Below are 17689 nucleotides of genomic sequence, written 5' to 3'. Positions count from 1 at the left end.
AAGTGGTCAGGTTCCATTTGGCTACTGAGTTGTTTAAACCCTTAAATACTCAACTCTTGTGTGGCGGTTTGGACGAAACCGAATCTGGTCAGCTGGGTTAGAACCCAAAAGCAGTGAAGTTGTGTTAAACTTGTACTGACACTTGGTTAGACCACACATGGAGTATTGGGCACAGTTCTGATCTCCTTTAACAAACAGAATATAGAAGGACTGGAGATTTACAAGGATGATACCCAAACTGCTCAGGTAGGTATATCAGGAAAGACTGAACAGACTGGAGCTTGTTTCTGTAGAAAAGAGAAGGCTGAGAGGTGACCTGACAGAGGTCTTTAAAATTATTAATGAGTTCATTAAGGTAAATGTAAAGAGGATAATTCCACTGGTTGGGGAGTCCAAAACTAGGGGCCATAAATATAAGAATAGTCACCAATAAATCCAACAAAGATATAATTCTCTACCCAGAGCAATATACTGTGGATGCTGGAAATCTGAAATAAAAACAGAAAATGCTGGAAATACTTAGCAGGTCAGGCATACCTGTGGATGGAGAAACAGAGTTAATGGGCTGAACTTTACTGCAGGCTTCAGGACCGAGGTCGGGATCGAATGGGGGTCCTGAGCCCTCACTTGACGGCCGCAGGACCTGCTCGGCAAGTTTCCTGGAGGCTGCCTCTGAGTCTGCCCTCCAATTCAGGCTGGCAGCTTTGAAGCCTCAGCAGTGCCAACGAGAGGTGGGTGTTGCTGAGGCAGGTAGATGTAATGAGAAGCTTCCAGTCTCTTCGGAGGCGTGGGTTCAAATTCCACTGCTACCACCATATAACGAGAAGCTTTTTATGTTGTCTGATACAACATTAATGGGATGCGTGGAGTTCAGTTGATTGAAGATCTCAAACAGGTTTATTAACAACTAACAAGTATACACAGTACAGAGCAATCTAGTAACAGGTCTTGCATCTTGGTGTTCCAGGTACAGAATGTGACTGGCATGAGGAAGTGACAAAGTTGAAGACAAAGGGCTGTAGATGTCATATACATGGACTTCAGTAAGGCGTTTGATAAGGTTCCCCATGGTAGGTTGATGGAGAAAGTGAAGTTGCATGGGGTCCAGGGTGTACTAGTTAGATGGACAAAGAACTGGCTGGGCAACAGGAGACAGAGAGTAGCAGTGGAAGGGAGTTTCTCAAAATGGAGACGTGTGACCAGTGGTGTTCCACAGGGATCCGTGCTGGGACCACTGTTGTTTGTGATATACATAAATGATTTGGAGGAAAGTATAGGTGGTCTGATTAGCAAGTTTGCAGACGACACTAAGATTGGTGGAGTAGCAGATAGTGAAGGGGACTGTCAGAGAATACAGCAGAATATAGATAGATTGGAGAGTTGGGCAGAGAAATGGCAGATGGAGTTCAATCAGGGCAAATGCGAGGTGATGCATTTCGGAAGATCCAATTCAAGAGTGAACTATACAGTAAATGGAAAAGTCCTGGGGAAAATTGATGTACAGAGAGATTTGGGTGTTCAGGTCCATTGTTCCCTGAAGGTGGCAACGCAGGTCAATAGAGTGGTCAAGAAGGCATACGGCATGCTTTCCTTCATCGGACGGGGTATTGAGTACAAGAGTTGGCAGGTCATGTTACAGTTGTATAGGACTTTGGTTCGGCCACATTTGGAATACTGCGTGCAGTTCTGGTCGCCACATTACCAAAAGGATGTGGATGCTTTGGAGAGGGTGCAGAGGAGGTTCACCAGGATGTTGCCTGGTATGGAGGGCGCTAGCTATGAAGAGAGGTTGAGTAGATTAGGATTATTTTCATTAGAAAGGCGGAGGTTGAGGGGGGACCTGATTGAGGTGTACAAAATCATGAGAGGTATAGACAGGGTGGATAGCAAGAAGCTTTTTCCCAGAGTGGGGGATTCAATTACTAGGGGTCACGAGTTCAAAGTGAGAGGGGAAAAGTTTAGGGGGGATATGCGTGGAAAGTTCTTTACGCAGAGGGTGGTGGGTGCCTGGAACGTGTTGCCAGCGGAGGTGGTAGACGCGGGCACAATTTTTAAGATGTGTCTTTTAAGATGTATCTAGACAGATACATGAATGGGCAGGAAGCAAAGAGATACAGACCCTTAGAAAATAGGCGACATGTTTAGATAGAGGATCTGGATCGGCGCAGGCTTGGAGGGCCGAAGGGCCTGTTCCTGTGCTGTAATTTTCTTTGCTCTTTGTTCTTTGTATCACTGCATCCTGATACTCAGTTCATTAGCATACTGAGATCTTAAAGGGACATCGCTTTTAAAGGCAGTCACACAACTGGAGATCGAAAGACCTCGGAGTAAGTTAAATAAAAAAATTAGTAACGCCTGGGGGCAGAAGGCCCGCAGGTTGGAGGGGAAAGCCCTCCAGGGAGATTGTTGAGGCTCGTGCAGGAGCTGCTCGATGTGTTTCACCGCTAATTCCTGCCCCACCTCACCACCATCACTGCCGCCTCAATTCCCGGCAACAAGGAGCTGGTAAAATTCAACCCAATGTTTCAGGTCGATGACCTTTCATGAGAACTGGGAAAATTTAGAGATGTAATGGTTTTAAGCAAGTGCACAGGCAGTAAAAAGGGGGAGGCATAGAAGAACAAAAGGAAAGCTCTGTGATAAGGTAGAAGGCAGGGGGGATTAAATGACAAAAGGTTTAATGGTGCAGGATGAAAGGGAGTGGCACTGGGATAAGGAAAGAAACAAAATGGCTGTCCAGAAAAGGTGTAAATGGCAGAATCGTGAATCACTGCCATCGCAAAAAGCAAAAATAAAAACAAAACCAGGGAAGAAAATAGGAACAAAATGGGAGCGGAGGTTACGATCTGAATTTGTTCAGGTGGAATACAAACACCGGCATAGACCTGTTGGGCTTGAATGGGCCAATTGCTGTGCCATTAAATTCTATGTAAAATGTAAAAAGAAATCGCTAATGTGGAGGCTTGAAGAGCTCCAGAATTCCATAGCCTTTCTGGTTTGCTCTCTGATATGAGGTTCAGCTGGGGTATCCCCCGTGAGTTAACTGAGAGCCCCACCAGAAATGTCAACCATTCTCACTTGACAATAACATGTGGCTGGCAGAAATGAAGAAGCTGCAGCTCTCCTGGTGTCCAGCTGGTGGCAGTGCGTGCGCAGCAATCACTGGTTCCTTCTCTGCAATCATTCTCCACCCACCACCTCCCCATCCCCCACCCTTCAGCTCTGTCCCACAACCCCCACCCCCGGCCACTCACTTACTTGTCCTGTCTGGGTGTTGTCTCTCAGCGCTCTTCTGTCCCAGGGCTGTGAACCAACGGGCACGGTCGCTCCTGCACATAACCAACAAAAACAAATGAAATTCCATTCCCTCCCAAGTGACCTTTCAGTAGCTGCACTTCCCAACTTGTTCCTGGGCCTTTAACCAATTTGCACAATTTTCCTAAAACTCATTTGACTTGCAAGCATGCTATGTTAGACAACGATGTATTGTTAAACATCCTCACAGAAAGCTGCCGATCCCTTTAAGTGCAAAACATTTTACGTCATGTGCATTACTCGGTTTAAGAACCTCCCTTTGCCTCAGTTCCTCGTGAATTTTGTTTTCCCATTGTCCTTCCCCTCCCGTTAGTACTGGCTTTGTGCTGGGATATGATAACCCTCATCAACCTGAGAGGCCTGGGTGAGTCTAGGCTGCAAGGTTATTTATTCAACTATGGGGGCATCACAGCCAAGATGATGACAAGTTATTACGATCTGGAATGCGCTGCCCCACAGGGTGGTGGCAACAGATTCAATAGTAACTTTTGGAAACGAATTGGATATATACATGAAAAGGAAAAATTTGCAGGGCTTTGGGGAAAAAGCAGGGTGTGTAGGACTAATTGGATAGCTCTTTCAAAGAGCTAGCACAGGCACAATGGGCCGAATCGCCTCTTGTTGTGCTATATGATTCTATCAATGAAATGGTTCCTGGGAGGGAAATCTGAATATTACGGTAACATGTTCATTTTTCAAGAGCAGGCAAGTTCTCCCCAGTGTCCAGGGCCATTATTTATCACTAAAACAGATTATCTGGTCATTATCACAATGCTGTTTGTGGGAGCTTGCTGTGCACAAATTGGCCGTGACTACACTTCAAAAATAACTTCATTGGTCATAAAGTACTTTGGGACATCCTGGAGCCTGTGCAAGGTGCTACAGAAATGCAAGCATTTATTTTGTGGTCTTACTAAGGTTTTATACAGATTTGCCATTTACATTTTGACTTGTTAGCACACAAGAAATAACGGCTATGAATTCAAGCACAGAACGCCCGTTTCTCAGTTGTTCATGATTGTGCAATGCCCAAAAACATCATGGGTCGTCAGTGCAAGGATGAAATGCTCGGACTCCCATAGTTTGTAGTCAGTCTATTGGAAGACCGGTTACACATTAGTCAGAAAAACAGCAGTGTAGTTAGCTCACTACCCAAGACCTGGGTTGCAATATACAATCACTAACTTTTAAACACAAGAACATACACATACAGAGATACACCACAGACATTTTCTGCCAGTTTCTGAGTGACTGCCCTGTGGTGGGCACCAGGAAAAGCTAACTCAGTATTAACATGTGATTTGATCTCATATATGCTGAGAGTGCATTGGAGGTTCAGTGCTGAACAACATAAAAGTTGATTGTGAAGCCAAGGATTGTACTGTGAGATCGCTGAATGGATTATTTCAGCTCTCCTGCCATTTCTGGGCTTTGAGCCATTTTTCATTCACTTCTTTCCACAGGAGACTCGCCTTGCTGTGGGACTGTGTGCAGATTCTGTCACGCTATGTATCAGAAGGCAAGGGCTTGGTACTTGGAGCTCGCTGGGAAGCTGCAGGCTGCTTTGGCACCTTGTCTTCTCACTCCCAGTCTCTTTACTAATTACAAACAGCATTGTCATACTGAAGCTTTGTAAAGCTGGTGCCTTTTGTGTTCGTTCAAAGTTCTGTATTAAATTACTCAACCCCTCCAATATTTTCCCCTCCTCTTATGTACAAAGAGCTTGCATTTATATGGTGCCTTTCATAGCTTTAGAACATCCCAAAGCGCCTCACAGTCAATGAATAACGCAGGAAACGCAGCAGCCAATGCACGCAGCAAGATCCCACAAACAGCAATGTGATAACGACCAGATAAGCTGTTTTTAATGATGTGGTTTGAGAGATAAATATTCTCCCCAGGACGCTGGGGAGAACTCCGCCTGCCATTCTTTGAAATAGTGCCATGGGATCTTTAATGTCCATCTGAGAGGGCAGACGGGGCCTGGCTTTGACATCTCATCCAAAAGGCAGCACTTCTGACAGTGAAGCATTCCCTCACTACTGCACTGGATTGTCAGCCAAGAGTGTGTTCAGGTCTTGAGAATGGGATTTGAACCCACAACCCTCTGACTCAGGCAAAAGTGCTAGCCACTGTGCCAAGGCACACTGTACCAACTTAAACTATAACTTAAAATGGATAGTTCAGTGTGCTTATTACTTTGGCTGGTACAGAAACTGGAACTATGCACAATGCCAACAGAACAGGAGGTACACTTTAGGGACACTGGCCATACATTTTATGTAAAACATTTTCAGCTACACCCTCTAGTTGGCCCTCATGCACTGGTTACATCACCCTCATTATCATGTGGCATTTTATTGAGGATGAAGGGTTTTAATAGAGCCAATAAGGAGAAACTATTTCCACTGGCAGGAAGGTCGGTAAGCACGAGGCACAGATTTAAGTTAATTTGCAAAACAACCAGAGGAAGAGATGAGAAGAATTTTTTTATGCAGTGGGTTGTGCACCGCCTGAAAGGGCAGTGGAAGCAAATTCACTAGTAACTTTCTAAAGGGAATTGGATAAATACTAGAAGGAAAGAAAATTTTCAGAGCTATGGGGAAACGGCAAGGGAGTGGGACTGATTGGACAGCTCTTTCAAAGAACCGACAGGTGGGACCTGTACAAGAAGGACGGGTTGCATCTGAACTGGAGGGGCACCAATATCCTGGGCGGGAGGTTTGCTAGAGCTCTTCGGGAGGGTTTAAACTAGTTTGGCAGGGGGATGGGAACTGGAGCCACGGGATCAGTGGATGGGGTAGCTGTTGAACAGGCAGATACAGAGTGCAGAGAGTCTGTGAGGAAGGTTAGATGGTTGACAGGGCAAAGTTGCAGCCAGTATGATGGGTTGAAGTGTGTCTATTTTAACGCAAGAAGTGTCAGGAATAAGGGTGATGAACTTAGAGCATGGATCAGTACTTGGAGCTACGATGTTGTGGCCATTACGGAGACGTGGGTATCACAGGGGCAGGAATGGATGTTGGATGTTCCGGGGTTTAGATGTTTCAAAAGGAATAGGGAGGGAGGTAAAAGAGGTGGGGGAGTGGCATTGCTAATCAGGGATAGTATCACAGCTGCAGAAAGGAGGTCGTCGAGGAGGGTTTGTCTACTGAGTCATTATGGGTGGAAGTCAGAAACAGGAAAGGAGCAGTCACTTTGTTGGGAGTTTTCTATAGACCTCCCAATAGCAACAGAGACACGGAGGAACAGATTGGGAGGCAGATTTTGGAAAGGTGCAGAAGTAACAGGGTTGTTGTCATGGGTGACTTCAACTTCCCTAATATTGATTGGAACCTCCTTAGTGCAAATAGTTTGGATGGAGCAGTTTTTGTCAGGTGTGTCCAGGAAGGTTTCCTGACTCAATATGTAGATAGGCCGACTAGAGGGGAGACTATGTTGGACTTGGTGCTTGGCAACAAACCAGGCCAGGTGGCAGATCTCTCGGTGGGAGAGCATTTCAGTGATAGTGATCACAACTCCCTGACCTTTACTATAGTCATGGAGAGGGACAGGAGCAGATGGGATGGGAAAATATTTAATTGGGGGAGGGGGAATTACAATGCTATTAGGCAGGAACTGGGGAGCATAAATTGGGAACAGATGTTCTCAGGGAAATGCACGACAGAAATGTGGAGGTTGTTTAGGGAGCACTTGCTGCGACTGCTGGATAGGTTTGTCCCGATGAGGCAGGGAAGGGATGGTAGGGTGAAGGAACCTTGGATGACAAGAGATGTGGAACAGCTAGTCAAGAGGAAGAAGGAAGCTTACTTAAGGTTGAGGAAGCAAGGATCAGACAGGGCTCTAGAGGGTTACAAGGTAGCCAGGAAGGAACTGAAGAATGGACTTAGGAGAGCTAGAAGGGGACATGAAAAAGTCTTGGCGGGTCGGATTAAGGAACATCCCAAGGCGTTCTACACTTATGTGAGGAACAAGAGGATGGCCAGAGTGAGGGTAGGGCCGATCAGGGATAGTGGAGGGAACTTGTGCCTGGAGTCGGAGGAGGTAGGGGAGGTCCTAAATGAATACTTTGTTTCAGTATTCACTAGTGAGAGGGACCTGGTCGTTTGTGAGGACAGCGTGGAACAGGCTGATATGCTCGAACAGGTTGAGGTTAAGAGGGAGGATGTGCTGGAAATTTTGAATGATATGAGGACAGATAAGTCCCCGGGGCCAGACGGGATATACGCAAGGATATTACAGGAAGCGAGGGAAGAGATTGCTGCGCCTTTGGCGATGATCTTTGCATCCTCACTGTCCACTGGAGTAGTACCGGATGATTGGAGGGTGGGAAATGTTGTTCCCTTGTTCAAGAAAGGGAATAGGGATAACCCTGGGAATTATAGACCAGTCAATCTTACGTCGGTAGTGGGCAAATTATTGGAGAGGATTCTGAGAGACAGGATTTATGATTATTTGGAAAAGCATGGTTTGATTAGAGACAGTCAGCATGGCTTTGTGAGGGGAAGGTCATGCCTCACAAGCCTTATTGAATTCTTTGCAGATGTGACAAAACACATTGATGAAGGAAGAGCAGTGGATGTGGTGTATATGGATTTTAGCAAGGCGTTTGATAAGGTTCCCCATGGTAGGCTCATTCAGAAAGTAAGGAGGCATGGGATACAGGGAAAGTTGGCTGTCTGGATACAAAATTGGCTGGCCCATGGAAGACAGAGGGTGGTAGTAGATGGAAAGTATTCAGCATGGAGCTCGGTGACCAGTGGTGTTCCACAAGGATCTGTTCTGGGACCTCTGCTCTTTGTGATTTTTATAAATGACTTGGATGAGGAAGTGGAAGGCTGGGTTAGCAAGTTTGCCGATGACACGAAGGTTGCTGGAGTTGTGGATAGTGTGGAAGGCTGTTGTAGATTGCAACGGGACATTGACAGGATGCAGAGCTGGGCTGAGAAGTGGCAGATGGAGTTCAACCTGGAAAAGTGTGAAGTGATTCATTTTGGAAGGTCGAATTTGAATGCGGAATACAGGCTTAAAGACAGGATTCTTGGTAGTGTGGAGGAACAGAGGGATCTTGGGGTCCATGTCCATAGATCGCTCAAAGTTGCCACCCAAGTTGATAGGGTTGTTAAGAAGGCGTATGGTGTGTTGGCTTTCATTAACAGGGGGATTGAGTTTAAGAGCCGCGAGGTTATGCTGCAGCTCTATAAGGCCCTGGTTCGACTACACTTGGAATATTGTGTTCAGTTCTGGTCGCCTCATTATAGGAAGGATGTGGAAGCTTTAGAGAGGGTGCAGAGGAGATTTACCAGGATGCTGCCTGGACTGGAGGGCATGTCCTACGAAGAAAGATTGAGGGAGCTAGGGCTTTTCTCATTGGAGCGAAGAAGGATGAGAGGTGACTTGATAGAGGGGTACAAGATGATGAGAGGCATAGATAGAGTGGATAGCCAGAGACTTTTTCCCAGGGTGGAAAGGGCTATCACCAGGGGGCATAATTTTAAGGTGATTGGAGGAAGGTTTCGGGGAGATGTCAGAGGTAGGTTCTTTACACAGAGAGTGGTGGGTGCGTGGGATGCGCTGCCAGCGGTGGTAGTAGAAGCAGATACATTAGGGGCATTTAAGCGACTCTTGGATAGGTACATGGATGATAGTAGAATGAAGGGTAGGTAGTTAGTTTGATCTTAGAGTAGGTTAAAGGTTCGGCACAACATCGTGGGCCGAAGGGCCTGTACTGTGCTGTACTGTTCTAATTTCTATGACACAGACATGATGGGCCGAATGGCCTTCTGTGCTGTATCATTTTATGTTGCTATGAGTTGGAAGAATTTAGATTTGTCTTTTGACATCCAGTATATAAAGTTTCCAGAAATCCAATGATGGGCCAACACTAAATCACTGAACTGGATGCTGAGTGTAAACTGCTGAGGGGCATCCAGAATCCTGTGTTGGGGTGAGCTCAGAGTTTGCGTGACCTCATTAAAAAACAGCAATCATTCCTTCTTGGGTCACATCTGTGTTTGTGCGATTTGGAAACAATTTTACTGCCCTCTGGGACCATTCGACTTCAAATGATCTGAAACCCAGGCATGTACACAGGAATTTAATATCCTGCAAAATCATAAAGAACATGGAAAGGGAGGGTAGCACACAGAAGACTGAGGGGTGACCTGATTCAGTTCCTAAAGATCATGAAAGCATTTGATAGGGTGCACGTAAAGAAGATGCTTCCACTTTTGGAAGGAGACTAAAACCTTGGGGTAATAAATATAAGAGAGTCATCAAGAAATCCAATAAAGAATTCATGAGAAACTTTTTTAAGCAAGAGTGTGGTTAGTATCTGGAACTCACAACCACATGAAGTACTTCAGGCGAATAGCACAGATGCATTTAGGGGGAAGCTGCATAAATACATGAGGTGGAAAGGAATATAACATAGGAACATAGGAGCAGGAGTAGGCCATTCAGCCCAGTGGGCCTGGCCCGCCATTCAATACGATCATGGCTGATCTACCACTTCAATGCCTTTTTCCCACACTATCTTCATATTCCCTTATGTCATTTGCATTTAGAAATCTATCAATCTCTACTTTAAATGTAAAAAGATTTGTCAATTGGGTTAGATGACGTAGGATAGGAAGAGGCTTGTGTGGTGCATAAATACCGGCACAGACTAGTTGGGCCTCTTTCAGTGCTGTAAATTCTATGTAATTCTGTGAATTGCTTTAGCCACTATTAGATAGAAATCCCTATTCAGCACCCAAGCATTAGAGCTTGGTGGGATTTGTCGCAGTGAGTAGCTTGGCTTCTGCCTCAACAAACTCTTACACCTCAACACCTGACACCATCAAAGCTTAAAAAAGAATGTGTTCCAGATTTGACTACACATAGTGGGCTGAACAATTTCTTCACCAACTTAACGTCCAACAACAATTCCTTCCTTGGCTTGCCAAAGCACACCTTATAAATCACCAAGCCCTGGGTTCCAGTTTCGCTCAGCCCGTGCTAAGTTGAACACAAGAAATTGGAGCAGGAGTAGACGATATGGCCCATCAAGTCTGCTCTGCCATTCAATACTATTATGGCTGATTTTGGGCTTCAATTCCACTTTCATGCCTGCTCCCCATATCCCTTAATTCCCTGCGAGACCAATAGTCTATCTATCCCAGCCTTATCGAATGGCGGGGCAAGCTTGAGGGGCCAAATGACCTACTCCTGCTCCTATTTCTTATGTTCTTAAATGTATTCAATGATGAAGTATCTACAACCCTCTGGGGTAGAGAATTCCAAAGATTCACAACCCTTTCAGTGTAGTAATTTTTCCTCATCTCAGTCCTGAATGATTGATCCCTTATCCTGAGACTGTGTCCCCATGTTCCCTGACCAGTGGGAACAATCTCTCAGCTTCTACCCTATCAAGCCCTTTCAGAATCTTGTATGTCTCAATTAGATGGCCTCTCATTCTTCTAAACTTCAGAGAATATAGGCCCAAGTTGGCTTGAGAGGGGGTCATTTTAACATTAACACCAAACAGGAAACCTACAGAATTGGGCAGCACAGCAGTTTTATACTTCAGTGTTTCACTGGAAGCTGCTGCCTGGTTTTTTGAGCTGTTATTTCTGGAGTGAGGACTTGAACCCACAACCTCTGCCTCAGAAGCAAAGTACTACCCACTGAGCCACATCTGGCACCTCACTGCAACGGGCAGGTTTGTGTGAAGTAGGTGGCACAGAGTCATCAGCTCGGCTGGCATCTTCTGATGAGACACACAATGAGCCGTGTATAAAAGTCCGCTAGTGGAACTCGGGACAAACGAGAATTAAGAATTGGTTTGCGTCATGTCCATTTTTCCAGGCGTAAAATAGATGCAGTGTGCAATTCTGGGCTGCGAAGTCTTTGGTCCGATCTGTGCCACTGGTGTGGCTGCCAGCGTATTGGTCTTTTGCTGCTTTGGGCATCCTTCAGAGCTGCCTGAAAGCATGGCAAAGGGTCCTGCACCAGATTCAGGCCCACTCTGCAATATTTGTCAGAAACTAGGCAGAACGGCCACAGAGTCCTTTGGTAAGAAGCTGATTTCTACAAACGTCTAACCTTAAAGGGACTGCCAGAGGCCAAGGTAATCGGCGAGTAAATTTATTTTAACTTACCTTTAATGCGGAGTCAGGGGGGGAGAGCGTAAGTATTAGTTCTGCGGGGTGTGTGGTGAACTGCCTCTGGAGACACAGCATTCCCTGACAACTTGCCACATGCACCAATTACTGTGATGAGGTTAGAGGACCAATTTGCAAGGGGGTCTTTAGACTGCCATTTCTGGGAGTTAACCCATTTTGACCCTACCAGTTAATACCTGGAGCACCACTACTGGGCAACTAGTGCGTCAAGTGCTGTCAAAATAATGTTTTCTCAATGAGAATGCTTCAGGTATCCATTTACTAGGTAGGGCATTGCTCTAATATCTGCCACTGATCACCAGTTAGTTTACATCAAAAGCTTGTTTCAAATGGGTTGCAATTGTGCTGTGTGATATTAGTAATAAAGACTCAGAAAATTGTTCTACTCACTGTTTAACAAAGCGATTTTAGAAAAGGGGAAATTCATGAAAACATGCCAACAGATCATTACGAATATCACAAGGGCCAGTTTCACCCTCAAGGGCACAGACTGAATTCAGCCCTTCATTACTTCATAAATGCACCATTTTAACAAGTGATTAAACATGAACCTTTGTGTGTCAATGAGTGTCCCTGTCCTCTAGTAGAAGAAAAATGAAATGGGATGTCTTGGTTTCCATGGCACTGCAGCAAATAGTTGGATACTGTTGCCTGGTGTTGGAGGCCTCTCTCCAAGCCAGCAAATGGCTGCCCTCAGGAAATAGGGAACATCCACAACAAAAATGCTCATTTCCTGCACAGATGAAATGATAAGAATCTGAGTGTTTTGAATACAAGAGCACTGTTCTGCTTTTGCCAGGAGTCTGGATGTTCTTGCTAAAGCAACAGAACAGTTTGTCCTAGGCAGTGACCAGACTCGGCCTTAACTTGTCTGACTTGTCTGAAGATCACTCAAATCCATCGCATCTACAGCTACAGCGTGTAAGGAAAGCTTGTGCTGAATCTGACCTGAGGGTCCTGCCACTCAAATGGAGATTGAGCCAATGCTGAAGAGGTGTAGTCAAGAATTTCGGGGAATTCTAAGGCTGGTCTGGATCAGCAGAATCTTTCAGTTGTTGCAAACCCCTTTATCGTGTCTGACGCTAAATATAGCCGTGATTTTTTTCCCCCCATTCATTCTCAGGATGTGGGCAGTGCTGGCAAGGCTGCCATTTGTTGCCCAGCCCTAACGGCTCTTGAGAAGGCGGTGGACGACCTTCTTCTTGAACCACTGCATAATGTGGAATTACATAGAACTTTAAAGCAGAGCAACGGGCTATTTATCTCAACTAGCCCATGCCAGGGTTTATGTTCCACAGAAGCTTCCTCCCATCCTATTTCATCTCAGTCCATCAGCAGTATGTATGGTGAAGGCACTCCCATAGTGCTGTTAAGTAGGGAGTTGCAAGATTTAGACCCAATGTAGATGAAGGGATGACTAATATTTGTCCAAATTGAGATGGTATATGCGACTTGGAGGGGAACTTGAAGGTGTTGGTTTTCCCATGTACCTACTGCCCTGGGTCCATCTTGGTGGCGGAGGTCATGGGTTGGGGAGAAACTAAATTAATGAGAGAACAATTTGTGCAGAAAAACACCTCTGACCACAAGTTTATCAGGCAGTGGTCCGCAATTAATATCCTCGGACCACACAGGAAAAGAAGATAGAGGATACTGTCGGATGGTTCCTGGAGCAGACTGTCAAAGTCATTTGGCATAATGCCTAATTGCCAGAACTTTCAAACAAGCAACAAGATGTAGCTTGGCTGGGGGTAAGATGGGCCCTCCCCGTCACATCCTTCATGCACATCTGGAGTCTCAGCACCACCACACGTTACCCTTGAGGCGGCTGCGGTGGGAAAGAGACCACCTCTCACCTCTTTCTGGAATGTGCCTTTGCAAAGGAGGTCTGGAAAGAGATAGTTTAGAGATACAGCACTGAAACAGGCCCTTCGGCCCACCGAGTCTGTGCCGACCATCAACCACCCATTTACACGACACTAATTCCATATTCCTACCACATCCCCACCTGTCCCTATATTTCCCTACTACCTACCTATACTAGGGGCAATTGCTAATGGCCAATTTACCTATCAACCTGCAAGTCTTTGGCATGTGGGAGGAAACCGACGCAGACACAGGGAGAACTTGCAAACTCCACACAGGCAGTACCCAGGATTGAACCCGGGTCACTGGAGCTGTGAGGCTGCGGTGCTAACCACTGCACCACTGTGCTGCCCCTGATGCAGTGCTTTCTTTTGAGGTTTCTCCTGAGCAGCTCCGGAACGCAGGACTCTGTGCTCTATGGGTTGTTCTCAGGGACACACACCGAGATTAACATCAACAGCTGCTGGAGGACCATCAGCTTGGTAAAAGATGCTTTTTGGTCTGCCTGAAACTTGGTCTTCCAGTGCAAGGAGCTGACCACAACTGAATGTTACAAACTGGCACATTCCAAGATGCAAGACAACGTGCTGAGGGACACACTGAAGCTTGGGGCAGCTGCTGCAAAGGCTCAATGAGTCAAGGTAACAATCTAAGGCCCTCCTGCCACAAAGTAAAATCTCAAAATTTGCTGACGACACCAAACTTGGAGGTGCGGCAAACAGTGAGGATGATATGAACTGCCTGCAACATAGATAGGCTAGCAGAATGGGCAGAGATGTGGCAGGTGGAATATAATACTGACAAGTGTGAGATGATGCATTTCAGCAGAAGGAATAGGAAGAGGCAATATAGACTTAATGGCACAGTTCTAAAGAGTGTGAAGGAACACAGGGACCTGGGGATGCATGTGCATCGATCTTTGAAGGCCACAGGACATATTGAGAAAGTAGTTAGTAAAGCATATGGGATTTTGGTTTTCATAAATAGAGGCATAGAGTATAAAAGCAGGAAAGTTATGCTGAACCTTTATAAAGCTCTGGTTAAGCCCCAACTGGAGTATTGCATCCAGTTCTGGTCACCACAGTTCAGGAAGGATGTGAGGGTCCTTGAGAGGGTGCAGAGGAGATTTACCAGAATGATTCCAGGGATGGAGGATTTTAGTTACAAGGCTAGGATGCAAAGGTTAGAACAAAGGAGATTGAGGGGAGATTTAATAGAGTGTACAAGATTATGACAGGCTTAGATAAGTTAGACAAGGAAAAGCTGTTCCCATTAACAAATGGTACAAGGACGCGGGGATACAGATTGAATGTTTTGGGCAAAAGATGCAGGGGGAATATGAGGAAGAACTTTTTTATGCAGCGGGTGTTAATGACCTGGAACTCGCTGCCCACAAGGGGTGATGGAAGTGAAGACAATCAATGACTTCAAGAGGAAGTTGGATGGCCACCTGAGAGAAATAGACTTGCAGGGTTACAGGGATTAAGCTGGGGAGTGGGATTGACTGCATAGCTCTGTGGAGAGCCGGCATGGACTTGATGGGCTGAATGGGCTCCTTCTGTGCCGTAAATGACTCTGTGACCTCTATAATTCAATATCTGAAAGTTGATGTCTGAGTTGTTTTGCGTAAACAGGATTTCTCTGTCTGCCTCACCAATGAAATGTATTGAATGGGTGAAGTTTCAGTATTTACGCAATAGATTCAAATCAAAGTCAGTCTCATTATTTCAATTGTAAATTCCCGTTAAAATATGTGATAGTTGTTAATTACTGTCAATCAACCTCCCTGGTACTGAAAACTAACTATTACAAGTGTGGAGACTCATTCCTTCAGGTATTAATTCTTGTTGGAGATTTTAAAATGTAAAATTTAAAAATGTTTAACTTTTCCTTTCTGTCCCTTCTGCTCTCTATTAATCTCATTATTTCTTTCCCAATCTATCTCTATTTCTGTACCTAATTTGACACACTGAATTCACCCATTCTACGTTACACTTCCTTCTCAGTCCTTGCATGGTTAATTCCACCAACTTCAATCTGATTGGTTAAGGAGAGCAGTTACTTACCCAGCTCACAAGAACACAAGAAATAGGAGCAGAAGTAGACCATATGGCCCATCGAGCCTGCTCTGCCATTCAATATGTTAATGACTGATCTTGGGCTTCAATTCCACTTTCCTGCTCACTCCCCATATCCCTTGATTCCCTGCAAGGCCAAAAATCTATCTATCTCAGCCTTAAATGTATTAATGATGATAGAGAATTCCAAAGATTCACAACCCTGAGATCCTTATCTCAGTCCTGAATGATTGACCCCTTATCCCGAGACTGTGTCCCCATGTTCTAGATTCCCTGACCAGTGGGAACAATCTCTCAGCTTCTACCCTATCAAGCCCTTTCAGAATCTTGTATGTTTCAATTAGATCGCCCCTCATTCTTCTAAACTCCAGAGAATATAGGCCCAATTTACTCAGCCTCTCATCATAGGACAACCCCCCTGATCCCAGGGACCAATTTAGTAAATCTTCTCGGCACTGCCTCCAGTGCAAGTATATCCTTTCTTAAATGTGGAGACCAAAACTTCACACAATATTCCAGATGCAGTCTCACCAAAGCCCTGTACAATTGATTGTAGTAAGACTTCTTTATTCCTGTACTCCAATCCCCTTGCAATAAAGGGAAACATGCCATTTGTCTTCCTAATAGCCTGCTGCACCTGCATATTAACTTTGTGTTCACTCAGGTCCTTCACTGCACTATCATCATGTACTTCCAGCAACTTGCTATGCAATAAATTTAAAACTTAAAACAACATTGTTAGACCCTGCTACAGCAAAATCTGGCCTGAGTTTTTTGCTCAGAGCTATGAATCTTTTGAGTTGAATTTGGATTGTGCATTCTGAGTATGTGCAGTGTAACTAATCTTCCAGGATTAGTCATTACCATTCAATCAGCTCAACTGATAAAATATTGTAACACTTTCTACTGAAACATTTTTCCAAGATTACTTGAATTAAAGCTTGCAGGCAAATTTCAAAATCTTTATATATTCAGGTTTATAGTATTTTTTGTGTGGGTGTGCAAAAATGAACCAATTGCTGCAATGCTCCAATGAAGCTCAATGCAAGCTCGAAGAGCAGCACCTCATCTTTCGACTGGGCACTTTACTGCCTTCTGGACTTAACAATGAGTTCAATCATTTTAGATCATAACCCATGCCCCCATATGTTTCATTTTTCTTTGTTGTTTTAGTTCCTCCTCTCCTTTCTTTCTTTTTTCCATTACTTTGCTTTTGGATGGCAGCGATTCAGAATTCCACCATTCATGCCTCCTCTAAAAGCATCTTTTGTTTCTTTACTTGTCCATTAACACTCCATTTGGCCTTGCATCATGAAACCTTTGTCATTTAATCTCTCCTGCTTTCCACCCTATCACAGACCTTCCATTTTGTTCTTCTTCCCAATGCCCCACCCCCCCCTTTTCACTTGCTCAAAACCTATTACACTTCTAACTTTTCTCAGCTCTGTTGAAGGGTCACAGATCTGAAACATTAACTCTGTTCCCCTCTCCACAGATGCTGCCAGACCTGCTAACTATTTCCAGTATTTTCTGTCTTTATTTCAGATTTCCAGCATCAGCCGTATTTTGCTTTTGTTTCAAATGATCACACATCTATTATTTTTATTATTTATTTATTATTTATTTAGAGATACAGCACTGAAACAGGCCCTTCGGCCCACTAAGTCTGTGCCGACCAACAACCACCCATTTATACTAATCCTATATTAACCCTATATTCTCTACCACATCCCCACCATTCTTCTACCACCTACCTACACTAGGGGCAATTTACAACGACCAATTTACCTATCAACCTGCAAGTCTTTGGCTGTGGGAGGAAACCAGAGCACCCGTTGAAAACCCACACAGACACAGGGAGAACTTGCAAACTCCACACAGGCAGTACCCAGAACTGAACCTACTCCTCACATTCATACAGATACACACACACTCAAGATAGAGATTATAAAGGTAACACGCGTTAGGTCTGATGATTTTTAGAGTTCTCTGTTACATTTGCTTTCCTCCGGGATAAAGACTTGAAATGGTGCAGGCCCCTAATCTTTTCCCTTGCTCAATGAAGAAAGACTTGAGCGATTCGGAAAGGTGGATGAGCTGTTGCGGACTGCAAAATGTCAATGGCGAAGTCCAGGTATGATTTCTCAGGTAGGGAGTTCAAGGCCAACTCCAGTTGCTGCTTACATGCAGTCAAAGCTGGTAATCTCTTTGATGGCATTGATGAATCTCCTTCGTCTGCCCAGAATATACATTTATTAAAGCTCC

The 17689-nt window shown here is 44.9% G+C and overlaps 1 protein-coding gene across 7 annotated transcripts in view; it reads right to left on the bottom strand.

Annotated features, from left to right (window-relative positions):
* LOC137375453 (rho guanine nucleotide exchange factor 26-like) overlaps window positions 1-17689 on the bottom strand; it is a 225825-nt gene that overhangs the window by 5895 nt on the left and 202241 nt on the right. For all 7 annotated transcript variants that reach the window (XM_068042725.1, XM_068042727.1, XM_068042726.1 and 4 more), the window contains exon 13: window positions 3259-3329. In XM_068042725.1, the coding sequence (XP_067898826.1) occupies window positions 3259-3329 (71 nt within the window). The remainder of the gene's footprint in view (window positions 1-3258; window positions 3330-17689) is intronic.

Source organism: Heterodontus francisci, chromosome 11, assembly GCF_036365525.1.
Source record: "Heterodontus francisci isolate sHetFra1 chromosome 11, sHetFra1.hap1, whole genome shotgun sequence".
Taxonomy (NCBI): domain Eukaryota; kingdom Metazoa; phylum Chordata; class Chondrichthyes; order Heterodontiformes; family Heterodontidae; genus Heterodontus; species Heterodontus francisci.
Note: the sequence above shows the minus strand (reverse complement) of the source record. Positions and strands in the feature narration are given on the sequence as shown.